At 41.3% G+C, this 20,855-nt stretch overlaps 1 protein-coding gene across 25 annotated transcripts in view; it reads left to right on the top strand.

Moving 5' to 3' along the window:
• Window positions 1-20,855, top strand: part of LOC105483536 (membrane associated guanylate kinase, WW and PDZ domain containing 1) — a 677,852-nt gene that overhangs the window by 610,183 nt on the left and 46,814 nt on the right. For all 25 annotated transcript variants that reach the window (XM_011744480.2, XM_011744510.2, XM_071092043.1 and 22 more), the window contains one exon: window positions 18,866-18,897. In XM_011744480.2, the coding sequence (XP_011742782.2) occupies window positions 18,866-18,897 (32 nt within the window). The remainder of the gene's footprint in view (window positions 1-18,865; window positions 18,898-20,855) is intronic.

Raw genomic sequence — 20,855 nt, 5'->3', positions numbered from 1 at the left:
TGGATCCTAGGATAGAAGTAGGTAGGACTTAAGCTGTAAAATCAAGGGTTTCTTGTCACACTTGTTAATTATGAGAGCCCATTTGACAACTGAATGAAACAGAAATGTAGGCGAGTTGTCTGGGATCTGGGGTTTGGTGGTTGTGAGGTTAGGTCAGGAGAAATACACATTTATGGAGCATTATCGTCTCACTGAGTATTCTACAAACTGTGGGCTGTGACCTATTACTAGGCTGTGAAATCAATGTATTGGGCTATACCCAGTGTTTTTCTTGGAAGTGAAATGGAAAACATCAGAGTATATCACACTCACTGAAGATAAGTCCTTTTTTTATGAAACATTTACAGTGTGTGTATACCCACACATGCATACATGCATACACACACACAAATGTTTCATAAAATGGGAAATACATTTTATAACACATTCATACACACATGTATGTATTTCCCATTGTGGACCATAGTCACTTAAGTTTGTAAAAGTCAGAATCAGAGGGTATTTAGAGCCATGGGGCTGAATGAGATTACTGAGGGAAAGAGCGGGAAGGAGAGAGAAAAAGTGCAAGACAGAACCCTGAGGCACATCACCATTCAAGGGTCAGACTGAGCAGGAGACCCCAGTAAAGATGGAACCGCCAGTGCAGATAGGAGAAAGAACAGGAAAGCGTCGTATCACAGAACCCAGGAGAAGACAGTGTCACAAGGAGATTCTAGCAGCACTCGTGGGCCAGGAGTGGAGGCCTGCAAGGGTGAAAACGCTGCCTGTGGCTGGCGTCCCCTGAGAGCAGGACCCATGAAATGTGGCCGCGAATGCAGTTGGGCTGGAGAGGCTGGAGAGGGAAGGAGGTGGGATAGGGATTGGGGTAAGCCGTTCAAGAAGATCTGCTGCAAAGTGGAACAAGTCCTGGAGAGGGGTGTGGAGTCAAAGGAAAGAGCATTGTTTTGTTTTGAAGATGGGAGATACTATAGCATTCTTGTGTATGGATAAGGATGACTCAAAAGACAGGGAGAAAGTAATGATTGGAAGAGAAAGGGGGATTCATTGCACTCCCTCTTTGCAGGAATGAAGTCTTTAAGAAGCGGAGGAAGATGGGATGCAACATAGGCGAGAAGGGGTAGGCCTTGGAGTTAGTCTGTGTAAACTGCAGAAGATGGAACTAGATTTGATGATTGTTTTTCCCTCTAAAAGCAAACTATTGAAATTTCTATTTATTTGAGGCTTTCCTATTTAATTTCATAGTCCTAGTGATAATAGCGACAAGCCTCTTTCCATTTGACCCATACTTGTTCATGGAGGACTGAGGATACTGTTTGTGCACAGTTCTGAAATAAGGAGAAAAATAATACTCACAATCTAGTTAGGGAGGCAAGACTAACAAGTGAGCTTTACCAGCAGTAACATGTAGTCTGAGTCAGTGTTGAACATATTTGGATAAGAGGTGAATGGTGGGGGATGGGGGACAGATAACAGAGTCTACTTGAACTGGAGCAGAGTGCCCCAGCCTCCACAGTTTGTGATTTTGGACCAGACAATTGTTTGTTGTGGAAACCCCTCCTGTGCATTGCAGGATGTTTAACAGCATCCCTGGTCTCTACTGAGTAGGTACCTGTCATATACCTGCCCTCTTTCTCCAATGGTGACAGTCAAAAACATCTCTGGACATTGACAGATGTTCCCTGAGGGGCAAAGTCGCCCTCTGCTAAGAACACCTGGACTAAAGCAGTGCTTTGAAATGTAGGAAGGATTTAAAGTTACCAACTGGTCCTTGGGCAGTATTTGACATGACCCACTCATGTATTTTTTAATCGGTCTTTTTAAAAAGTATTTTCAGATCTGAATGCATTTAGCTGGAGCCAACAATCCCAGTTTCGCCCTGGCCTGCTATTTCCTGCATCTGTCCTTACTCTTGCCCATTGTGTACCTGTGGCCCACAAGGCAACTGAGTTTGAGACTGAAAGACAGCATACACAAAGACACCAAGAAAGGCAAGGATATCATGCATGAATGTGCAGGCCTGTTGTGGAACCATTTCCTAGGAATTTCTTTTCACCACCATCTCAAAATCCCAGTAACTGGTAACTTCTCCTTTCTTTTTTGTTTAATTTATGCTTAAAAAAAAAAAAAAAAAAAAGAGAAACCATATATCATCAGACATTTCTGCCCTTAACTTTGGAGTTTGTTTCCTACCCTTACTTTGGTTCCATGTGAAAATTAATTAGTTGTCAGCAACTTTGGATAGCGTTTCCCATTTGAAAAGTCTTTGCTATGAGGAATATTATTATTATAGCATCCTCCCTTATATCAGTTTTTATTCCAACTTTAAGTTCAGGGGTACATGTGCAGGATGTGCAGGTTTGTTACATAGGTAAACGTGTGCCATGATGGTTTGCTACAGATCATCCCATCACCTAAGTATTAAGCCCAGCATTCACTAGCTATTCTTCCTGATGCTCTCACTACACCTCTGACAAGCCCCAGTGTACGCTGTCCGTCCCCCACCCCTCACCCCCAGTCCTTATATCGGTTTTGCAGCCTCACTTTGTTGAGCTTCTCTTTATTGCAAGAGATATCATCCTACTTCTATTAGAAGCATTTTTTAGTTCTGAGCATTTTCAAAACCATTATCTGAGACAGAGTTTACCTTGTGTAAAATGTTCCCACCTTCTTTCATTTTCCTCAAATGAAATCACATGTTCTTTACCACCATCTGGAGGGAAGTATTTGCCATGGTGCTTACTGAGTCTGTCTTTGCTGTGTCACCTGTAAAGTTAAAACTTCTACCTTACCTGGTATTTCCTCTGTTTGTATTTCTGCTTAAATATTAATCATGTCACCTATTTGTGAACATAATCCTTTTTGGTTCAAACATCTTGCTGGTAGAATCTTAATGTCTTCAAAAATAGCCTGGAGCCCTTAGGAGTAATATGTTGCCACTGGCAACATGGAGAATGCCCTTTATTGTGTGTCAAGTTGTTTTCTGGGCTTATTTCAGACTCTTGTTAATAGTGTTCATTTTTGCATTTTATTGTTCTCAACGTTTTCGGTTTCTCACCATATGCAATAAGTCTCATTCATTCATTCATTCATTCAACAAACTTTAGCACTGTGCTCTTCTCTCATTATAGAGGAGTGCCATGAAGGAAACATCAAAAATACAGTGTGGTTAATCACAGCTTCCCCATTGTCTCGGGCCTCATTCTTTTTCTGGAAATCTCATTTGATGTATTACCTTTGCCATGAAAAATTCTAATATACCGTTTTTGTGAACTTTGTATTTGTTGCAAGGTTCTTTAAAGTTTCTTTTCCACTGTGTCATAGAATAGCAGTCATCATAACTAGGAAGCTGCAAGATGGACCAGTTAGGCCAGGCGCGGTGGCTCAAGCCTGTAATCCCAGCACTTTGGGAGGCTGAAACAGGTGGATCACGAGGTCAGGAGATCGAGACCATCCTGGCTAATATGGTGAAACCCCGTCTCTACTAAAAACTACAAAAAACTAGCCGGGCGAGGTGGCGGGCACCTGTAGTCCCAGCTACATGGGAGGCTGAGGCAGGAGAATGGCGTGAACCCGGGAGGCGGAGCTTGCAGTGAGCTGAGATCTGGCCACTGCCCTCCAGCCCGGGTGACAGAGCAAGACTCTGTCTCAAAAAAAAAAAAAAAAAAATGGACCAGTTATGACTTTGTGATGGAGGGAATCCCTTTCTTTCCCTACCATTGGCTGTCGACTCCACTCATTCAGTAACCTGAGTTTTTAATTAGGCTTTTATTTTTGCAATCGGTACGCAAAGGGGGTCTTGGCATGATGAACCTGTGTAAAAGCAGTGTTTTAAAAACTTTCTTATAGTTACATAAACATGAATTTGTTTTCAAAAATCACTTGGAGATAGTTGGAATTAGGTCTGCATGCTCTGAGGTATTTTTGTTGTTTCTAAATTTAAAAATGGCTTACATTCTCTGTAGTTACTTTTGCCATAGATACCACTTACCAAAATGGCAGATGATTGCATTGAAAAAAATAACAGCACTGCCCATGAATTAATGGGATTCTATGTTTATGTAGTTTGTCTGCATCTGCAAAGCAACTTCACTCAGACTTTGGCAACTGAAGGAGGAAGAGAAGGCTGTTTTATAACCTAGCACTAACTGCCAGTAGGACCCCCTTCTCCCCGGTTTTAACAACCAATAATGTCTTCAGACAGGGCCAAATGTCCTGTAAAGAGCAAAACCAGATGTGCTAGAGAACCACTGCTTTAACCCCTTCAACACCCATTTGGTTTGGCTTGTTAGAAACGCTGTGTTCTGTTTTTTTAGGTACAAATGAAATCCACCTCTGGGTTATTTTTTGTTGAATATGGATTGAAGAAATTTTATTGGAGAATTCCCCACTTCTTCTTAGTGTCGCATCTGTATCTCCTCAGTAATGGAGTGGCCATGTAGTCAGCTGTGAGGATCCCCAGCATGATCTCTGCTATCAGCCAGCAGTGTAGCCTGAGCCAGTCCTGGGCTATGTCCATGAGCCTCCAGATTATCATCTGAAGTATGAGTAGGACTGCACCCTTCTCAGCGCTGTCAAGAGGATGGAATAAGATGAGGGCCTGTCACACCTTCAGCACTGCCCTGCTCTGATGGAGAGTTTCTTATTTTCTGGCCCCTTGCTCTGTCACATTGAATGGGGCTTACGAGAAAAGAGGTGGAGGAGAGGCTGAAGCAGACCTACTGTTTTCAGTACCTTTGACTTAGTTGTCTGGAGTAGAGAAAAGATTAGGGAAGGTGAAAAGGAAGAGCCTGGAGGGAAAGGTGGTAGGAGATGTGTTCCTTTTGGTCTGTGACAGCATGTTCCTTCAGCAAACAATGGTGAGAAGAACCAGGATGGAGTAGTAGGTTTTCACGAAGTGAAGATTTTCCAATATGAAAGATTCTCCTGTTTAGGTAATGATCTTCTTCTTCTTCTGTTTTCTTTTTCTTTTTCTTTCTTTCTTTTTTTTTTTCTTAATTTGAGATGGAGTTTTGCTCTTGTTGCTCAGGCTGGAGTACAGTGGTGCAATCTCGGCTCACCACAACCTCTGCCTCCTGGGTTCAAGGGATTCTCTTGCCTCAGCCTCCCAAGTAGCTGGGAGTGCAGGCATGCACCACCACACCCGGCTAACTTTGTATTTTTTTTTAGTTGAGACGGAGTTTCTCCATGTTGGTCCAGCTGATCTCGAACTCCGGACCTCAGGTGAACTGCCTGCCTTGGCCTCCCAAAGTATTGGGATTACAGGCATGAGCCACCACGCCCTGTGGCTCTTTTTTTTCTGATGAAAAGATTGTTGTCATTTATCTCCTCCTTTTCAATGTTCTTAGTTCACAAAAGAAAGAATTGGCAACTTAGGATCAATTGCTCAGTTCTATGTTGTCAAAATCTGCTGTCTTATGAAATGTAGAATCCAGGAATCACCGCTATAGGGAAAGGCCCAGAGGAGGTTGAGAATAGAACAGGATACAAAAGCAGAGCGTCCAAAGTAATGTGTGAGTGGGGCTCTGGCATCCAAACCTCAGGCAGAGCAGATGGGAGCTCCCCTCTTTCTTTTATCATTGCTTCCCCCAGCTCTTCATTCAAGAAGAAAGAGTTTAGATTCAAGGCCAGGGTTACATTCGTCACTCTTATGTAATACAACATTTATTAGTTGCACCCTTTTATGAAACTCTTTTGTCCTATATAAGTTATCAGGGTAACCCAGAGAAGTGAAATCCAAGAGCAAGACAAAAATTGGGTGAATCGAGCATATTTAGTATGCTTGGGGGCACCCCAAAATAACCGTGGCTGATATCTTGTATGTAAAAAGCAGTCTCAGAAACTTTATGACAGCTTTAAAAACTTCATTTCAAGTTGTGTTTGCTTGCATTAAGATCATCATCTGCATTGACTCTAAGCCTGATTAGAGCTTCATTTACCAAAAAATAAATAAACGATAGCAGACAGCCAGAATCAGACAAGAGAGAAAGCAAAAGGATCTTGGCATTTATTTTCCACAGTGAGAAACTTGTTGACTTGAGTGCTTACTGAGTCAACATGTATTTCATTTCCATTGTACTTACTCTTCCCTGCTATAAATGCAATTCTCTGTTATACTTCTTGTTCCCAGCTGAAATATTTCATTCAAGGGCCTCGCAGTTCTTGCCTTTTCTTGCATCTCCAATGTACTTGACCTATAAAAGTTACTTCTAATTGAGACTTGTCCTAACTGGGATATTGTGTGGGTTGGGGTGTATGTGGGTGAAACTGATTCCTGTACTCAGCCTTTAAGCAAATCCGGTTGGTACAGTGAGCATTGCCTCACCGAAACCTGAAATCTAATAGCTGAACAAAGCCCGAGTGTCTCTTGCCCCTCATAACTATATGGGGCAGCAATTCATTAGAAGTTGACTTCGTCAAGGAAACAACTTTTTCCCCTCTAAGTCACATAATCACTTAGACCAGTTCAGATACTGTTTCAGCAAGAGGATTTTGAAGACATTTAATATCTCCATGGGAGATGGTTGGGGCTGCTCACTCTATGTCCTTGCTCTGTGGAAAAACCTGACCCCTCAGTAAATGGCTTCTTTAGGTCTGACTTGCAGACACTTTGAATAATGCAGTGCTGCAGGACTTGAAGCCTGATCGTCTTGCTATTGTTAACCGTGACCTGTGTTTTCTAAGGCTTATATAATTTCTTAAATGTAAGATATTGGAGTAAAGCTTGATGTGGTACCAGGCATTGCCTCCATTGCAATTAAGCAGTTTGGTTACAAAGCTAATTGAAATTGCCAAATAATATATACCCTTCCAGAGCAAGTTGGAAAATTTCCCTATTTTGCAGAAGTATCTTGTGACAAAACAGTGACCATCACATCAATCAGTCTGTTGAAACTGCTCAAGACATTCATGGATTTGCCCTAAGAAAAGGACCTGATATATATATTTTTTTCATCAGCATGTGTTTGGTTTTTGTAGGGAAGGGTGAGGCATTGAGAGGCATTGAACCCAGTGCTGTAATAAAAGTTTGCTTTAGTAAGTAAGGATATGAAGCTATCCTTACCTGAAGATTTAGTCTCAAAGAATCCTTGAGAACATACCCATTTGCTGGGGTGGGGAGCTTATAGGGTTTGGTATTTCCCTCTGAGCTTTCAGTTTGTTCTGAGACCAAAGCTCATCTGTTGTGATGGGAAGTCAGGACACAAGGTGGCACAGCGGAACCTTGTTCTCTGTGCTGAGTGAGGCAGCTGTGAGTTGAGCCGAACCTGGCAGCTCACCAGTAAATCAAGGAACAGACCAAGGATCAAGAGCTGTTAAACAGTCACTGCAACGATGATGGCAATAAAAGGAAAGGCCAAGCAGCTCCTCCCCTTTGCCTCATCAGCTCTTCCTGCAGCTTTCAAGGTATAAACTCATTTCATGAGCTCTGCACATTCATACATGCATTTGAGAGATACAGGTATTTATTGAACTGGTGACCAGATACTGTTCTAGGGATAGACTGATAAAATAGAACAGGTCCCTGAAATAGAGACAATAAATAAGTAAACAATAAGCAATATAAATAATAGATAAGTAAACAAGGTCATTTTAGAGAGTGATAGGCTCAATGAAAACAAAGAAACTGGATTCTGTGAATAAAGTGGGTCAGAAAAGGGCCACTTCAGATCTGCTGGTAGCCTGCCTGGATCTCTGGTGGCTTTTGAGGAGGGTCCTGAGTGACAGGCAGGAGGCACCCACACATAGATCTGCAGGCATAGAGTTCCAGGCCGAGGGAGCAGCCAGAGAAGATGCCTGGATAATTGCAAGGAAGCAGTTCCGCAGTGGAGGGTGCCGACCTGGCTGGAGTGTGTGTCCAGGAGGAGGACATAAATGAAAGAGATAGGAAGGGTCACATCCAGGAGGGCTTAGTGGGACACTGAACAAAGAGTTTGTCTTTAATTGAAATGGTGTTGGGAAGCCATAGGGACATGGAGCCAGGAGACGGTACAGTCTGATTTCTGCTGTATAAAGTTGTCTCTGGCCTCCGTGCGGATAATAAAGAGGATAAACAATAAAGCAGAGACCAGTTTCTGAACTCAAGTGGTTATCTAGGCAAGAGAAGGCAGTGGCAGTAGAGATGAACTCGGATGGATTGAGAATGTATTTGGAGACGGATGTGGTGGGAGAGAGAAAAAGAAGCCTTAGGCAGAGTCTTAGGTTTTAGGGGTTTGGGGTCCTATAAGGTTAAAAGCCTGGTTAGTATTCTGGGTTTCTGTCTTGGTCCTGAGCCTAATTTACATTGCTAAAAATAAGCAGTTGGGATAAGAACCTAAAAGTCAGTAATGCAAAAGAAAAGGGCCTCAGCATGTATTTTTTAACCTATAAGCTTCTCAGCACCAATTACAGTGATAGGTTTCCCTTTGGGGCCGGTGACCTTAAAAGAAAGGCCCACATAGCATCCTGTTTTCCCAACCCAGAAAAGGAATCCTTATCAGTTTTTTCTTTCGGTGAGCTATTTTGAGCTATTGTTTCATAATCCCCCCCGTACATCCTATGTAGTTAAAAATCACACTTTCAAATTTGTAGGAACTACATGGGGCTATCAGGCCACCATAGTTTCACCTGTCTTAGGGAGACCTCTGTGAATGAGCTGTTGATAAGAGGAGTGGGTTACGTGGTCAATCCTTAAGTATTTGCATAAAAAGCAATTCAAATTTGAAATATAGGTAGTAGAAGCATCAGGTTGTCGGTATAGTAGTTAAGAAATCTTCTTTAGAGGTAGAAGCATTTTTAGATGAAGACAAGACCCAACTTCTAAATGCCACACTTACAGATGTTTTTAACTTACACAAAGTTAGAGAGCTTTCCTAGAACCATATGAGAAACTAGCTTAATTCTACCCTTAAAAAGTAGATATTGGTAGGAATATTCCCTAGGGTAGAAAGATTGACCTCGTGATAGGTACATCTTGACAAATTTGTGGTTAAGTTGACGATTCTTTTTCTTTCCCTTCTGGAGAGAAGATGCCATAATTCACGCTACTTCTGACTCATTCCTTATCTTTTCTCTAAGCCCATTAAAAGAAAAGAAATCTTGTTATTAGGTAGTGTCAGGAAACATTTGCAAGCTAGAAAAGCTCCTGCCCACTTTGAAACTGAATTTCATAAAGTCTGGTGGCCAGCCAACCTGTTAGTTGTGTAGCTTTAAAGATGTCCTTCATTGTCCCAAATCAGAGACTGATCTTGTTATATTTTTAGCATGTATAGCCTTGAATGACCAGTGATTTAGGTACTGAGACTTGGAGTAAAATATCAGGGATGTGTTAAGAAATTGATTGACTGCGAATAGACTCCTCTGCTATCTGTAGAAAAGAACTGTCTTCCGAAATGCATGTCGCAGTTACGAGTTCTAGATACCTTGACCCATTGACCTAGCTGTTGTCAGTGGTAGGTCTGTGTACTTCATAAAGCTGTATTAAAAATTTTCTGTAAATGCATTTGGTATATATGAATGGCTGTAGGATTCATCTTATCATAGCAGGCTCTAAACCAAAACAATTAAGGAACCTTTGAATGAGAGCATATAGTTTAATATTTAAAAGCACAGGCTTGGTTTTAGACCAAGTATCCCCAGCTAGTCAACTGACTGTGTGACATTGGCCATGTTACTTGACCATCAGTGTCTTGGTTTTCTCATCTGCAAATGAGAAGATATTAGTACTTAGAGAACAGGCATGAAGAATATATTTATGTCAAAGACAGGCTCTCAATACTTTTTAGTTATTTTTGCACTCAGTTTTCAACCCTTCAGGTATACTTCACGTGTTTTCGAGAGTAGCAACAATAGGATCCTCCATGTCATTTCAATGACACCTTCTCTGGAGTGACCATTTATTTCTCAGGAATTGCACGAAGACAACCCATCTATCTTACCTAGGTCTTTGAGGAGCCCAAGGTATTAATGACTTTAGGTCTCTCTTACCTGTGCCAGTTCAAGGCTTGTGACTTTGAGGTGAAAGGCTCTGTAAGCCATCAGCAATCACCAGCTTTGCAAGCCATTTATTTCTCCTGGGACATATTTATTAGACTATGTGTACTGTGTAATTGAAGCAGACTTCTCTGTAGCTGTAAAACCAATACAACTATGTTCTTAATCTTCTTCACAAAGTGCCAGCTGACACTACCTTGGGAGCTACTTATTTCAGACATCTGAAGTCCAACCATCTCTCTAAATTATGATGGTCAAAATACTTCATAATGACGATTATTAAGTCCCCAAAGGAAAGAATGTCTTCATCTTTTTGGAGACATTGGATCTGATACTTATGTTGTTGGCAGCTGGTATCATATTTGTATTGAAAAATTACGCTACGGGGTTATGATGGTATTTAGCCAGAAGAAGGAGAAAAAAAAAAATCAAACATGTCCAAACTAGGATCATTTTTTCATTCCTTTTTATGGATTCAATTTTGTGATATATAGTGTTTATAAAGTCCTTCAGTAAAAATGTACTCTGGTTTCAGCTTGGCCTTGAGTTTATGCTGGTACACCGATTTAGCTAAAACAAAACAACAACAAAAGCTTATCATCATTATTCACTCAAGCATCAATCATTGCATGTGTTTCCCACCCACTGCCCCACCCCACGATTAAATGCTAGCCATTCTTCACTTCAGCTCCTCCCTCTGCCCCCTTCTTCATATTGGATTAGATTTCTTTTCTCTGTATTCCTAAAAGCAACAGTGCTCCCTTCTCTCCCAGCATATAGCACTTACCACTGTGAATTATAAAACTGTTGCTTTGCTTTTTCTCTTTTAAAATAGACTATGAGCTCCTCCAGGGCAGGGGCCCTGTCTAATTTACTTTCATCTCTTAGTGATGCTTTGCTAGGCGCATGGCAGAGCTCAATAGATCTTGTATGAATAAATGATGTCATGACTGGTTCCTTCTCATACTTCAGGTCTTAGCTCAAATACGGTCTCTTCAAGAAAGACTTGCATGATCACCCAACATAAAGTAGTTGTGCGTCCCCGGCACAGCCTGTTCCATTGTCCTGCTTCATTTTCATCACAGAAGTTATCACTCTCTGAAATTATTTGCTAAGTTGTTTATTCTGTCTCCCCACAGAGTATGAGTGCTGTGAAAGCACTCATTGGAGGTCTTGCTCATTGCTTTATTTCATGCCAGTTCCTAGGCTGTCAGCACAGTTTGGTTACATGAGTGAGTGAATTTTGCCTGTTTTCCTTCCTGCCCTCAGTGGAAACTGTGAAGGCTGAATGTACCTTTTCCTGTTTTCTGGACTGTCCTTAGCATTTTATTGGTACAGAGAGAGCAGTTTAAATTTATTTCATGGCTTATATATTCTCTATTAAACAAAGAAAACAAAACACTGGTTGGCAGGAAATGATGCAGATGGCTTTTTTTTAGAAGGGTTGCTGGCCATTGATGTTCATTGTTTAGAACCACTGGATTGCAGTCAAATAACCCTCAATTCTGATTGGCTGGGGAAGTCTCAGATTGTTCTCAGTTTGTCTTTCCTGCACCCCATTGCGACTTTGCCTCGATGATCTCTTACTGTTTTGACTCATCATCATACTACCCCCAACAAATAAAAGCATGGCCTAGAAGGCACATTCCTTTTTTCAGGGAGCAGCACTTTTGCTGAAAATTACCTGTGTTCTTTAATACAGTTCCTCTCCTCATAATTTTTTCAGATGTGTCTTTTAGATCTTTCCAAGAAAGAAGGCGAAGTAAGCAATGCAAGTTTTACCTTTCTGTTTGATCCTTCTTATTGTCCCCTCTACTTACATGCTGCTCTTACTGAAAATAAAAACTTAGCTAAAGTAAATCTCACCCTAGGAATTGCTTCTAATGGTATAGCCATATACTTGGACAAGGATGATTTAACTTAAGGACTATATATAGGCCCCAATAGAGTGGGTTTCTGAGGGTCATTAGTGAAGGTTTCAAAGACTCCCTGAAATTATATGCAAAATTATGTGCTTCTGTGCAGCTTTGCTTGAGAGGGGCTGTAACAGCTTTGTATCACATTTTTCAATCAAGGCCATGACCCAGTAATTTAGGAGCATAAACACTTGAGTAGGAATGGCAGTGAGTCATTGAGCCAAAGGAGAGAGAGAACAAACTCCAGTTATTCTTTAACCTAGCACTGTACTAAGGCCAGTGTGTGCCGTTGTCCAGGCATGCTAAATATTGGCTGCAATACCGATCCTGTTGATGATTATTGCCACATTATATGTAAAATCCAGCAATCTTTGAAAATACTGAAAACAAGAATATGAATTACCTATTAGTCCTGATGTTTAGAAAAATATTTTAATACATTTCCTTTAGTCTTTGGGTATATGATGTGTGTGAATATATATGTATATCCACTTTTTAACAATGAGTTTATATATTTGACGCAGTTTTTACCCTGCTGTTCATGTCTTGTATCATTACTATTTCCCCTAATCACTGAATGTTCTTTGTTGTGGTCATTTTTAATGGTTTCTAAATTTTTCATCTTATTGATATAACACATCTGTCTACTCAGTCCTCTGCTCTTGGAAGTTCAGATTGTTTCCTTTTTTTTTTTTTTTTTTTTTTTTTGACACAGAGTCTTGCTCTGTCTTGCTCAGGCTGGAGTGCAGTGGTGCAATCTCGGCTCACTGCAGCCTCCGCCTCCCGGGTTCAAGTGATTCTCATGTCTCAGCCTCCCGAGTAGCTGGGATTACAGGCATGTGCCACCACACCCAGCTAATTTTTGTATTTTTAGTAGAGATGGTGTTTCACCATGTTGGCCAGGCTGGTCTCAAACTCCTGACCTCAAGTGATCCACTCGCTTCAGCCTCCCAGAGTGCTGGGATTACAGGCATGAGCCACTGCGCCCAACCTGTTTCTATTTTTTATCTTCTTAAAATAATGCTGTGTTGACTATCTTTTTTATAGGAATTTTTGCAAGACTGATTATTTCCTTAATACAAACTCCTAATAATGAGTTTACTGAGTTAAAATTCATTGTAAATTTAAACTCCTACATTTAGAATTATGCATTGATAGGTTTTCGAATAACAGAGAAGGCTTGTGGGGTCTGAGATTGTGTTCAGAAGTACTTTTATCTTCTTTGGTATCTAAGAGCAGTCCCTGACCAAGACCTCACCATCATTTTCTTTCAGTGGCTTTCAGTGGTCGCTGATGACTCCGTCTATAGCTCCGACTCTCTCTCTCTCTCCATATATATATACACACACACACACACACACACACACACACACACACATATATATATATTCTGAAATATATATATTCTGAAATATATATATATTCTGAAATATATATATATTTCAGAACACACACATATATATGGAGAGAGATCTATAACTGTGTTTTTTTTATACACACACACACACACACACACACACACAAACAGTTCCCTACCCCTTGCACACTGTATCACCTAATCCAGCTCCAGGACAGTTTTTATTGCAACATTTGCCTTGCAAAAGTGTAAAGAATCCCATGTGTTCAGTGACATGTGGATTAGTGACACAGCATTTGTTGGAATGCTTAGGAGGAAAGCAAAATGTTTCCACTAAATGCTGAAGTCTGGAGACCCAAGTACAAAGGGGAATGAATATCACAATGAAAAAATGTAAATTGATGACACAAATAGTACATTTTTCTTATGCGTAGATCTATTTTGTATGTGACAGACACTTTAGGATTCACCCTTTCAAAGCCCCTTTGTGCAGTTTTTCTTGATTCATTCAGTTAGTGAGGTTGGTTGGCATTCCCCCTTCCTTTAAACCTGGAGGAAAGTAGGTCCAGAGAGGTCCACTCTGTTTCCCAGCAGCTCAGGTTTTGTTTGTCTCAGTGCTGAAAAGGCAATGCTCGGCTTCTGCTTGGTTTCCCTGACAGCCCAGCTGAGCTCCCCTGCTTCTTCCATATTTCTGTTTAATCAGTAGGACAAGCACAGGTCCTAATCTATGAGGGTTCTTTAATAAAGCTATATGTATGCATTCATTTTGGGGAAAAGTAAGCAATTCTTGGAGGATATAGAGGTCAGTGATGCTCAAGATATTTTAAAATGCAACAAAATTGTTCTGAAATGTGCTGCATTTATCTTAAAAAGCAGTATAGAGGCTGGGCGTGGTGGCTCATGCCTGTAATCCCAGCACTTTGGGAGGCCGAGGTGGGCAGATCACGAGGCCAGGAGTTCAAGACTAGCCTCACCAACATGGTGAAACCCCGTCTCTACTAAAAATACAAAAATTAGCTGTGTGGTGGTGTGCACCTGTAATCCCAGCTACTCAGGAGGCTGAGGCAGGAGAATGACTTGAACCTGGGAGGTGGAGGTTGCAGTGAGCCAAGATCATGCCATTGCACTCCAGCCTGGGTGACAGAACGAGACTCTGTCTCAAAAACTAAACAAAACAAAGAGCAGTATAGAGTTTTGTTTATTGTGGTATCTGTGGATATGTATGTGTGTATTTATAAATAAATAAATGTTTTCTTGATGTAGAGATACTAAAAATAGGTAATAAAGCCACGCATAATCCCATGAACCAAAGAAAATACTGTTTTCACGCATAACCTTCTAGCCTTTCTTTGCAAAATGGTATGTATTCTGTTATAGCTTTACTTTTTTCATATAAATTATTTGTATACAAGCATTCTAAAATTTCACCAACTGTGACATTCTGCCATTTAATTATAGTTTATGGTCTTGATATTTAGAGGAAAACAGATTTCTCCTCCTTACATTAGTTGCTCAGGTCCCAGTCACCAGCAAAGAATTTGCCATTTGTTTTTTTCCGAAATGACACTATTTTAATAGGGAACTTTAGATATTCAAGTCCCAAGCTTTTCTTGCTCCTGCAGATCACACTTTGAACAAACACTTCCCTGGAAAAGTTTTCTAGGATCCCTTAGAAGTAACATGTGCTGCCCTCTAAGGCCCTAAGAGTGGATGCTGCCATCCATAAACTCTTCTGCCTCTTCTGAAAGTTCTCCTTCCTTACCCTGAATGGACCAGACAAACCCATTAAGACAGGTGCCGTTTCTGCCCATATGCCTTATATGTAATATGTGATATGATTTATAGAACACAAACTTCCTGTTGCCACAAGGCATACAAAGTGTTTGCTTGTCTAAGGAAAACCACGGATATGCCATGAAGTATGGGATGATGTTGCTTCCTGCAGCCTGGCTTATCAGCAGGGACATGTCTGCAGTTAACCAGTTACATACGTGCTATCTCCTTTGATAGGTCTTGGAGCATTCTGTCGTGTCAAGCAGTGACCTTTTGAGTCTTTTCTGTTAGGTCTCCCAGCTGTTTTCAATCCATCGAATAGTTTGGGCTAAAATAAATTATAAATTGTAATAAGGTTTTTCCAGCATTCATATGTATTCGATTTTAAGATTTAATGACCATGTGGGCCTAAAACAAATCTTTGAGTTCTTCTTTTTAAAAAAGCAATCAAGTGGAGTCTCTTGATTTTGACTATTTAAAATATTAATTTGTGGTCGTAACCTGCTTTTGGGCTGCTGTGAAAGGTATGGCTTTTTATAACGAAGGTTTTCAGCAACTAGCCAGCAAAGAGGAACAAATGCCTCTTTAAACAAAGATGTTCTTTTTTTTTTTTTTTTTTTTTTTTTTTGAGACAGTGTCTCGCTCTGTCACCAGGCTGGAGTGCAGTGGTGTGATCTCGGCTCAATGCAGCCTCCACCTCCCAGGTTCAAGCGATTCCCCTGCCTCCCAAGTAACTGGGACTACAGGCGCCCACCACCACACCCAGCTAATTTTTGTATTTTTAGTAGAGACGGGGTTTCGCCATGTTGGCCTGGATGGTCTCGATCTCTTGACCTCATGATCTGCCCGCCTCGGCCTCCCAAAGTGCTGGGATTACAGGCGTGAGCCACCGCGCCCAGCAAAACAAAGATTTTCTTATTTGTTGTAATATACAGTTTGTTGTGGCAATTGGACTGGGATTTCTGGAATATTCCATGGACTACTTCCTCAGAGGAAACAGACCTTAATTGGTTACTCCTATATCCTTCAGACTGGTTGACTTTGTGCCATTAACAATGAAAGGGCCATTAATTAATGAATATTTATTTTTCAATTAGTATTTTATTGTCTCAGTGATATGTGAAAATGCTGGTCTTAAAAAAAGAATTCTAAATAAGGCTAAAGTCTCCTTAAATGAGTCCCTCTGATCCTTGCCCCTCCTTGCACTATTGAACATATCCCCATTATCCATTTGATGTGGACGTTCATGGAAGGCAAAAGCCACGCGTGTGTTTGAGTGTGTGGAACACCTGTCTGCTGCTGTGCCTGCCATTCTGCAGCGTGCCATTTTACTGAACATTATGTTTTAAAGATTATGTTGTTACCTGTAGAGACAGCTCATTCCTTTTAACCTAGCTTTGTAGGTTGGCTGCCTCACAGTTTTTCAGAACTTCCAGTTGTGTCCAGTTTTCCTTTCTACCAACAATAGTGCACTGAACATCATTGTGAATGCACCTTTGAATGTACATCAGTAGAGAATGTAAAATGCCCCTTATTTTGTATATGAAGCTCCTAAGAGAAGGGATTTGAAGATCAGCCACAGTCTTACAAATAATTAGCAGAGTGTAGATTGAAACCATTTTCCCTGACTCTGCTTACGTAATGGGGGATTCTTTCCAAATTTTCTTGTCGGTCATTAGGATCCTGGGGAGAGTCAAGTGCAGTAAAAGATAACTATGGTGAAACCTTACTGATTCCAGTTAACTAAGAAGGTCTCTCTGAATTAGGAGAAAATATGAATTTAAAGATGTCATCTTATATAATTTTGAAGTTTGTACAGTGACCCACACTAATACAACCTAATAATATTTCTTAAGGGAATCATATGAATAAGTCAAGAAAAGCACCTGATCATTATTTAAAAAAAAAGACATATCAAAATTGTTCAACACAGTTATTTGTATCCATAGGTAAAATATTTTCTCCTATAACCTTTTTTATATTTTAATATGCTTAGCAGATGATTTTTCTCTAGTTAGTGCAAGATAACCGTACCACTTCCTTTCTGAATGACATAAATTAGCCAAGGAAGGAAAAAAGGTGTAGTCATTTGAGTAACTCCTCTGTGCCAGGTAGGACGCTCTTAAACATTTTCTCTTGTTTCATTATCTTAATAATCTTGTGAAGTGAGTCTTACTATTTTCACTTCATAAATGGAGAAACTGAGACAGAGAGGGCCTCAAAGCATTTTGTTAACGGATGCCTATCTGAGTTTGCCTGACTTGAAAGAGTAATAATCGACTGTATCAGAGTTTCCTTAAATACGGTCCTCGGATTCTCTGTATCAGAATCTCCTGGAATTTTTGCTAATACTGCAGATTCCACGGCCCCCAAGGGTGGGACCTGGGCTGCTGCATTTCTAACAAGCTACCAAGTGTGCTTTATGCCCTCTAAGGTCTGGGAGCCAGACTTCTATGGTGACCTCATTTTGGTGACGCGAGGAACCTTGCCAGAGAGTGCCCCCGTGCCTCCCAGCACGAGTAATCCTCATCATGCCTCACTCCCAGTGGGCATTTTGCAGGCTCATCTGGACTGCTTCCTCCTTACTCACCCACTTGCCTTGCCTCACCTCATATTGCTTGTGCTGAACTTAGCATCGCTTATGGTTTGACAAGTCACTTCCAAAAGAGTTGACATCATCACACTCCCTAGGAATCACTTTCAAAAACAGGTTGAAATCTCCAGTGCAGCATCACCAGATCCCAGGCTTCTCTTGTGTGCTTTACACAGATAGAATCTGCATTTTGTATTGTAACTGCTGCCCAAAGGAAAAAAATCAAAAGAGGCAACAACTTGCAGAAATGATTACTTTTGAAACACCAGTATACGCTTTATTTTCCTTTCTCGCCTGTCTTTCGCACCCTTCCCTGGTAGTAGATTTCCCGTAAGTCTGCCCCTAATTGCTCCTGACTTCCCTAGAATTGGGGAGATCACTTGTCCCTTCCAGCTCCAGCCCTCCCACTAAGGGGGCAGGGTTTTGGAACAGCCACCTAGATTCAATGACCACCTTTGCCTTTCTTTCTCCATTACTATCTTTTTCTTTCAGCTTTGTGCAATTTTTCTTTTTCACTCCCAAATGACATGCTTTCCCTTTTGAAGGGCTAGTCCTGCTCCAGTCCTTTCCAACAAGCTGTGAGTAGGAGGTTGCTTGGATAACTGGCAGACATCGAGACAGACGTGTGCTGATGATCCAGAGGGGACCCTAGACCAACTTGGATTTGTGTTCATTTGTTAGCATTCTGTGTTGGCAAAAGAGCATCCGTCTTTGTTTTGGTATTGAGCTCATCCAAATAAAGCAGCATTTCCTCTTCTGAAAGGCAGAGGAACAAAAAAGAAAAGACCAAAAAAAAATTTTTAATTTTAACCATGTACTCCTTTGAAACTAAATATATACCCTTTCCTCTGTCCTGATTGGTCCGTTTCAATTGACAAGTGGATCGTGTGGAAAGGAAATATCCTGGACTTAATTGTAAGTTAAGTCTCTCTTAATCCAGAAGAGCATTTGAGATTCTGTCCAAGTGTTCAATTTCCCAGGCCGCTGAGGTCTGTGAATTTCTTTTCCCAGCCTCCAGGCTGCTGCAGTACAAGTCAGCATAGCTAATGCAGATAGATCTCCTGCCTCTCGCTCTCCTCCTCCCTCTGCTTTGATTCGATATGAACAGCCTGGTAACTCCGATGCTGGGGAGAAATCTGACATAACTCTGCAGATGGCTAGGTTGCCATGGAACACCTGGGGATTGTTCTTTAAGGAAAAGGTAACATTTATATGCTAATGATTTCTTCCCCCCTCCCCTCCTTGTTGCATTTTTTCCAGGGCTGCCAGTTCCCAAGAAGAGCCCAAAGTCGGTAAGGACTTGTCAGTTACTTGGTGCTTGCTGGGGCTGGGGTGGATGGTCGGGGGCTGGAGGTGGGAGGGTACTCTGTGGGGCTTCACTTCACTAAATGTGTTTTACAGTGGATGGGGGAGACAGGAGCCAGGGCTCATTTTCTTAAGTTCTGGGGATCCGTTTGTTATAGAAGGTATTTGGGCTTGTCTTTAACTGTATAGTGATTTGTGGGCAGGCTGCAGGAGCAGGATAAAGAATGCATGTTTGAAATCTTCTCTATATAAATGCGTCCAAACTCTCCTTCAAAGGGATGAGTTTCTTAGCCGTTTTAACTTGATACAAATGCTATTGTTTCCTTTGGAAGGAGAGAAAAAAAGAAAGCTCCACCTGCTCCGTGAGTAGCATTGCTCTCAACTGGTGTTCCCAGCCATCCACTTGTCTACCCATTCTCTCCCTTAGCTTTCTTAGGCGCCAGAGGATGAATTATTTACAAAATAAAAAGCCTGTAGGTTTAAGGAAGAATTGCTCTGCCCCATATATGTGACCATGCTCAGATGGAACAATGTTCACTGCCCCAGCACTGAGAATAAGACACTTCCTTGCTATAGAAATGTCCTTTGTTGTTTTGCCAGCTTTAGCAGCATTATGCTGCAGGTATAGGATTCTTTAAAAAAAAAAAAAATCAATGTTTTGCTGTCTTTTCTAATCTGGTTTCCCTGAAGATGCATTACCTAGTTGACATGTTTAGCTAATAGCTTAGAGGCTATAGTGTTTTGCTTGGTGGTATGGGTTTATGCTCCCAGGGCACTAATGACAAATTAAAATGCTGCTTAACTCAAAATCTGGAACTCCAATGCCTGTGAAATTGATCTGGGTGGAAGGGGCTTCCCAATTCATTAATATTAGGATAAAGAGGGATGTTTCCATGTGCTTTAGAAGATTTGGGGGAGGGAAAATGTACAGCCTCGTGCCATCCAGGAAGGGAGAACCTTGAAAACTTTGCGGCTTACGGTGCTGCAGCTGAATTCTTTCCACCTGTCTCCCAGCCTGGCAGCACGAGGCAGAAGTTTATTAAGATGAGAGAGGGAGCTTCCTGCATTTTTAAACCTCACTCCTAAGTTCTCCAAAGAGAAAAACCTGCAATAGTTGATGTGATTCTGATGGCATAGTGCCGTGGTGATTGGAATATTGACTTCAGGGCTGGTTTCCTTGTCAGTGTGTGTTAATGTCCAGGCAGAAAAGTGCTGGTTGGTGCCCACATTGGAGCCACAAAGACGCCAAAGTGTGTGCATGTGCACATGTGTGTCTCCCTGTCCTTTGGTCATAGCCAGTAACCCATCTGCCTTCAGAAAAATGGAAGGAAATCCAGAAGATGTGTCTCATAAGCTTGAGTTAACGTGAAGCATTCTTTTTTCTCCCCCACCCCAGCCATGCTATATTGATACATGGGCTTATTTTACACACCCCATATGGAATGGAGTCTTAACAAGGAGTGTGCTGACGGAGACAAAGTAGTTTTGCACAGGTAGCATGACGTCAAGTAGCAAGGTGTTCTTTTCCGTTTTGCATTCCATTTAAATTTAGTGTGCAAAAGGAATTTTGTAATTCATTTGCATTCCTTCTTCCCCCGAGTGTTTTGGAATTACCTGGTGAACTCAAAGGCTATCAAATAGGTATTGAACCTGCATTCACCAAGTCAGTTAAGAGAATTCCCTATGACAGTTAATTTTTGCAGAAGCCATGTCATTAGCAAGCAGCAAGCCAATTACTCGGGCTGCATTCCTAAGAAAGAAGCTCTCAACTGCTTTGCCCACAGTCTGCTGGCTCTTAATTACCACAAGCTAAGAGAGTGATGTGTTGCTGGGTTAGAAAAGAATAAGCCCCCGGCTTGGGACTTGTCCTTACCCGATTTCTGCGCCAGGACAGGGATGAGGGTTTTCACAGCATTGCTGGCACGCACTGGCAGCTGCTGTACAA

Source organism: Macaca nemestrina, chromosome 2, assembly GCF_043159975.1.
Source record: "Macaca nemestrina isolate mMacNem1 chromosome 2, mMacNem.hap1, whole genome shotgun sequence".
Taxonomy (NCBI): Eukaryota; Metazoa; Chordata; class Mammalia; order Primates; family Cercopithecidae; genus Macaca; species Macaca nemestrina.
Note: the sequence above shows the minus strand (reverse complement) of the source record. Positions and strands in the feature narration are given on the sequence as shown.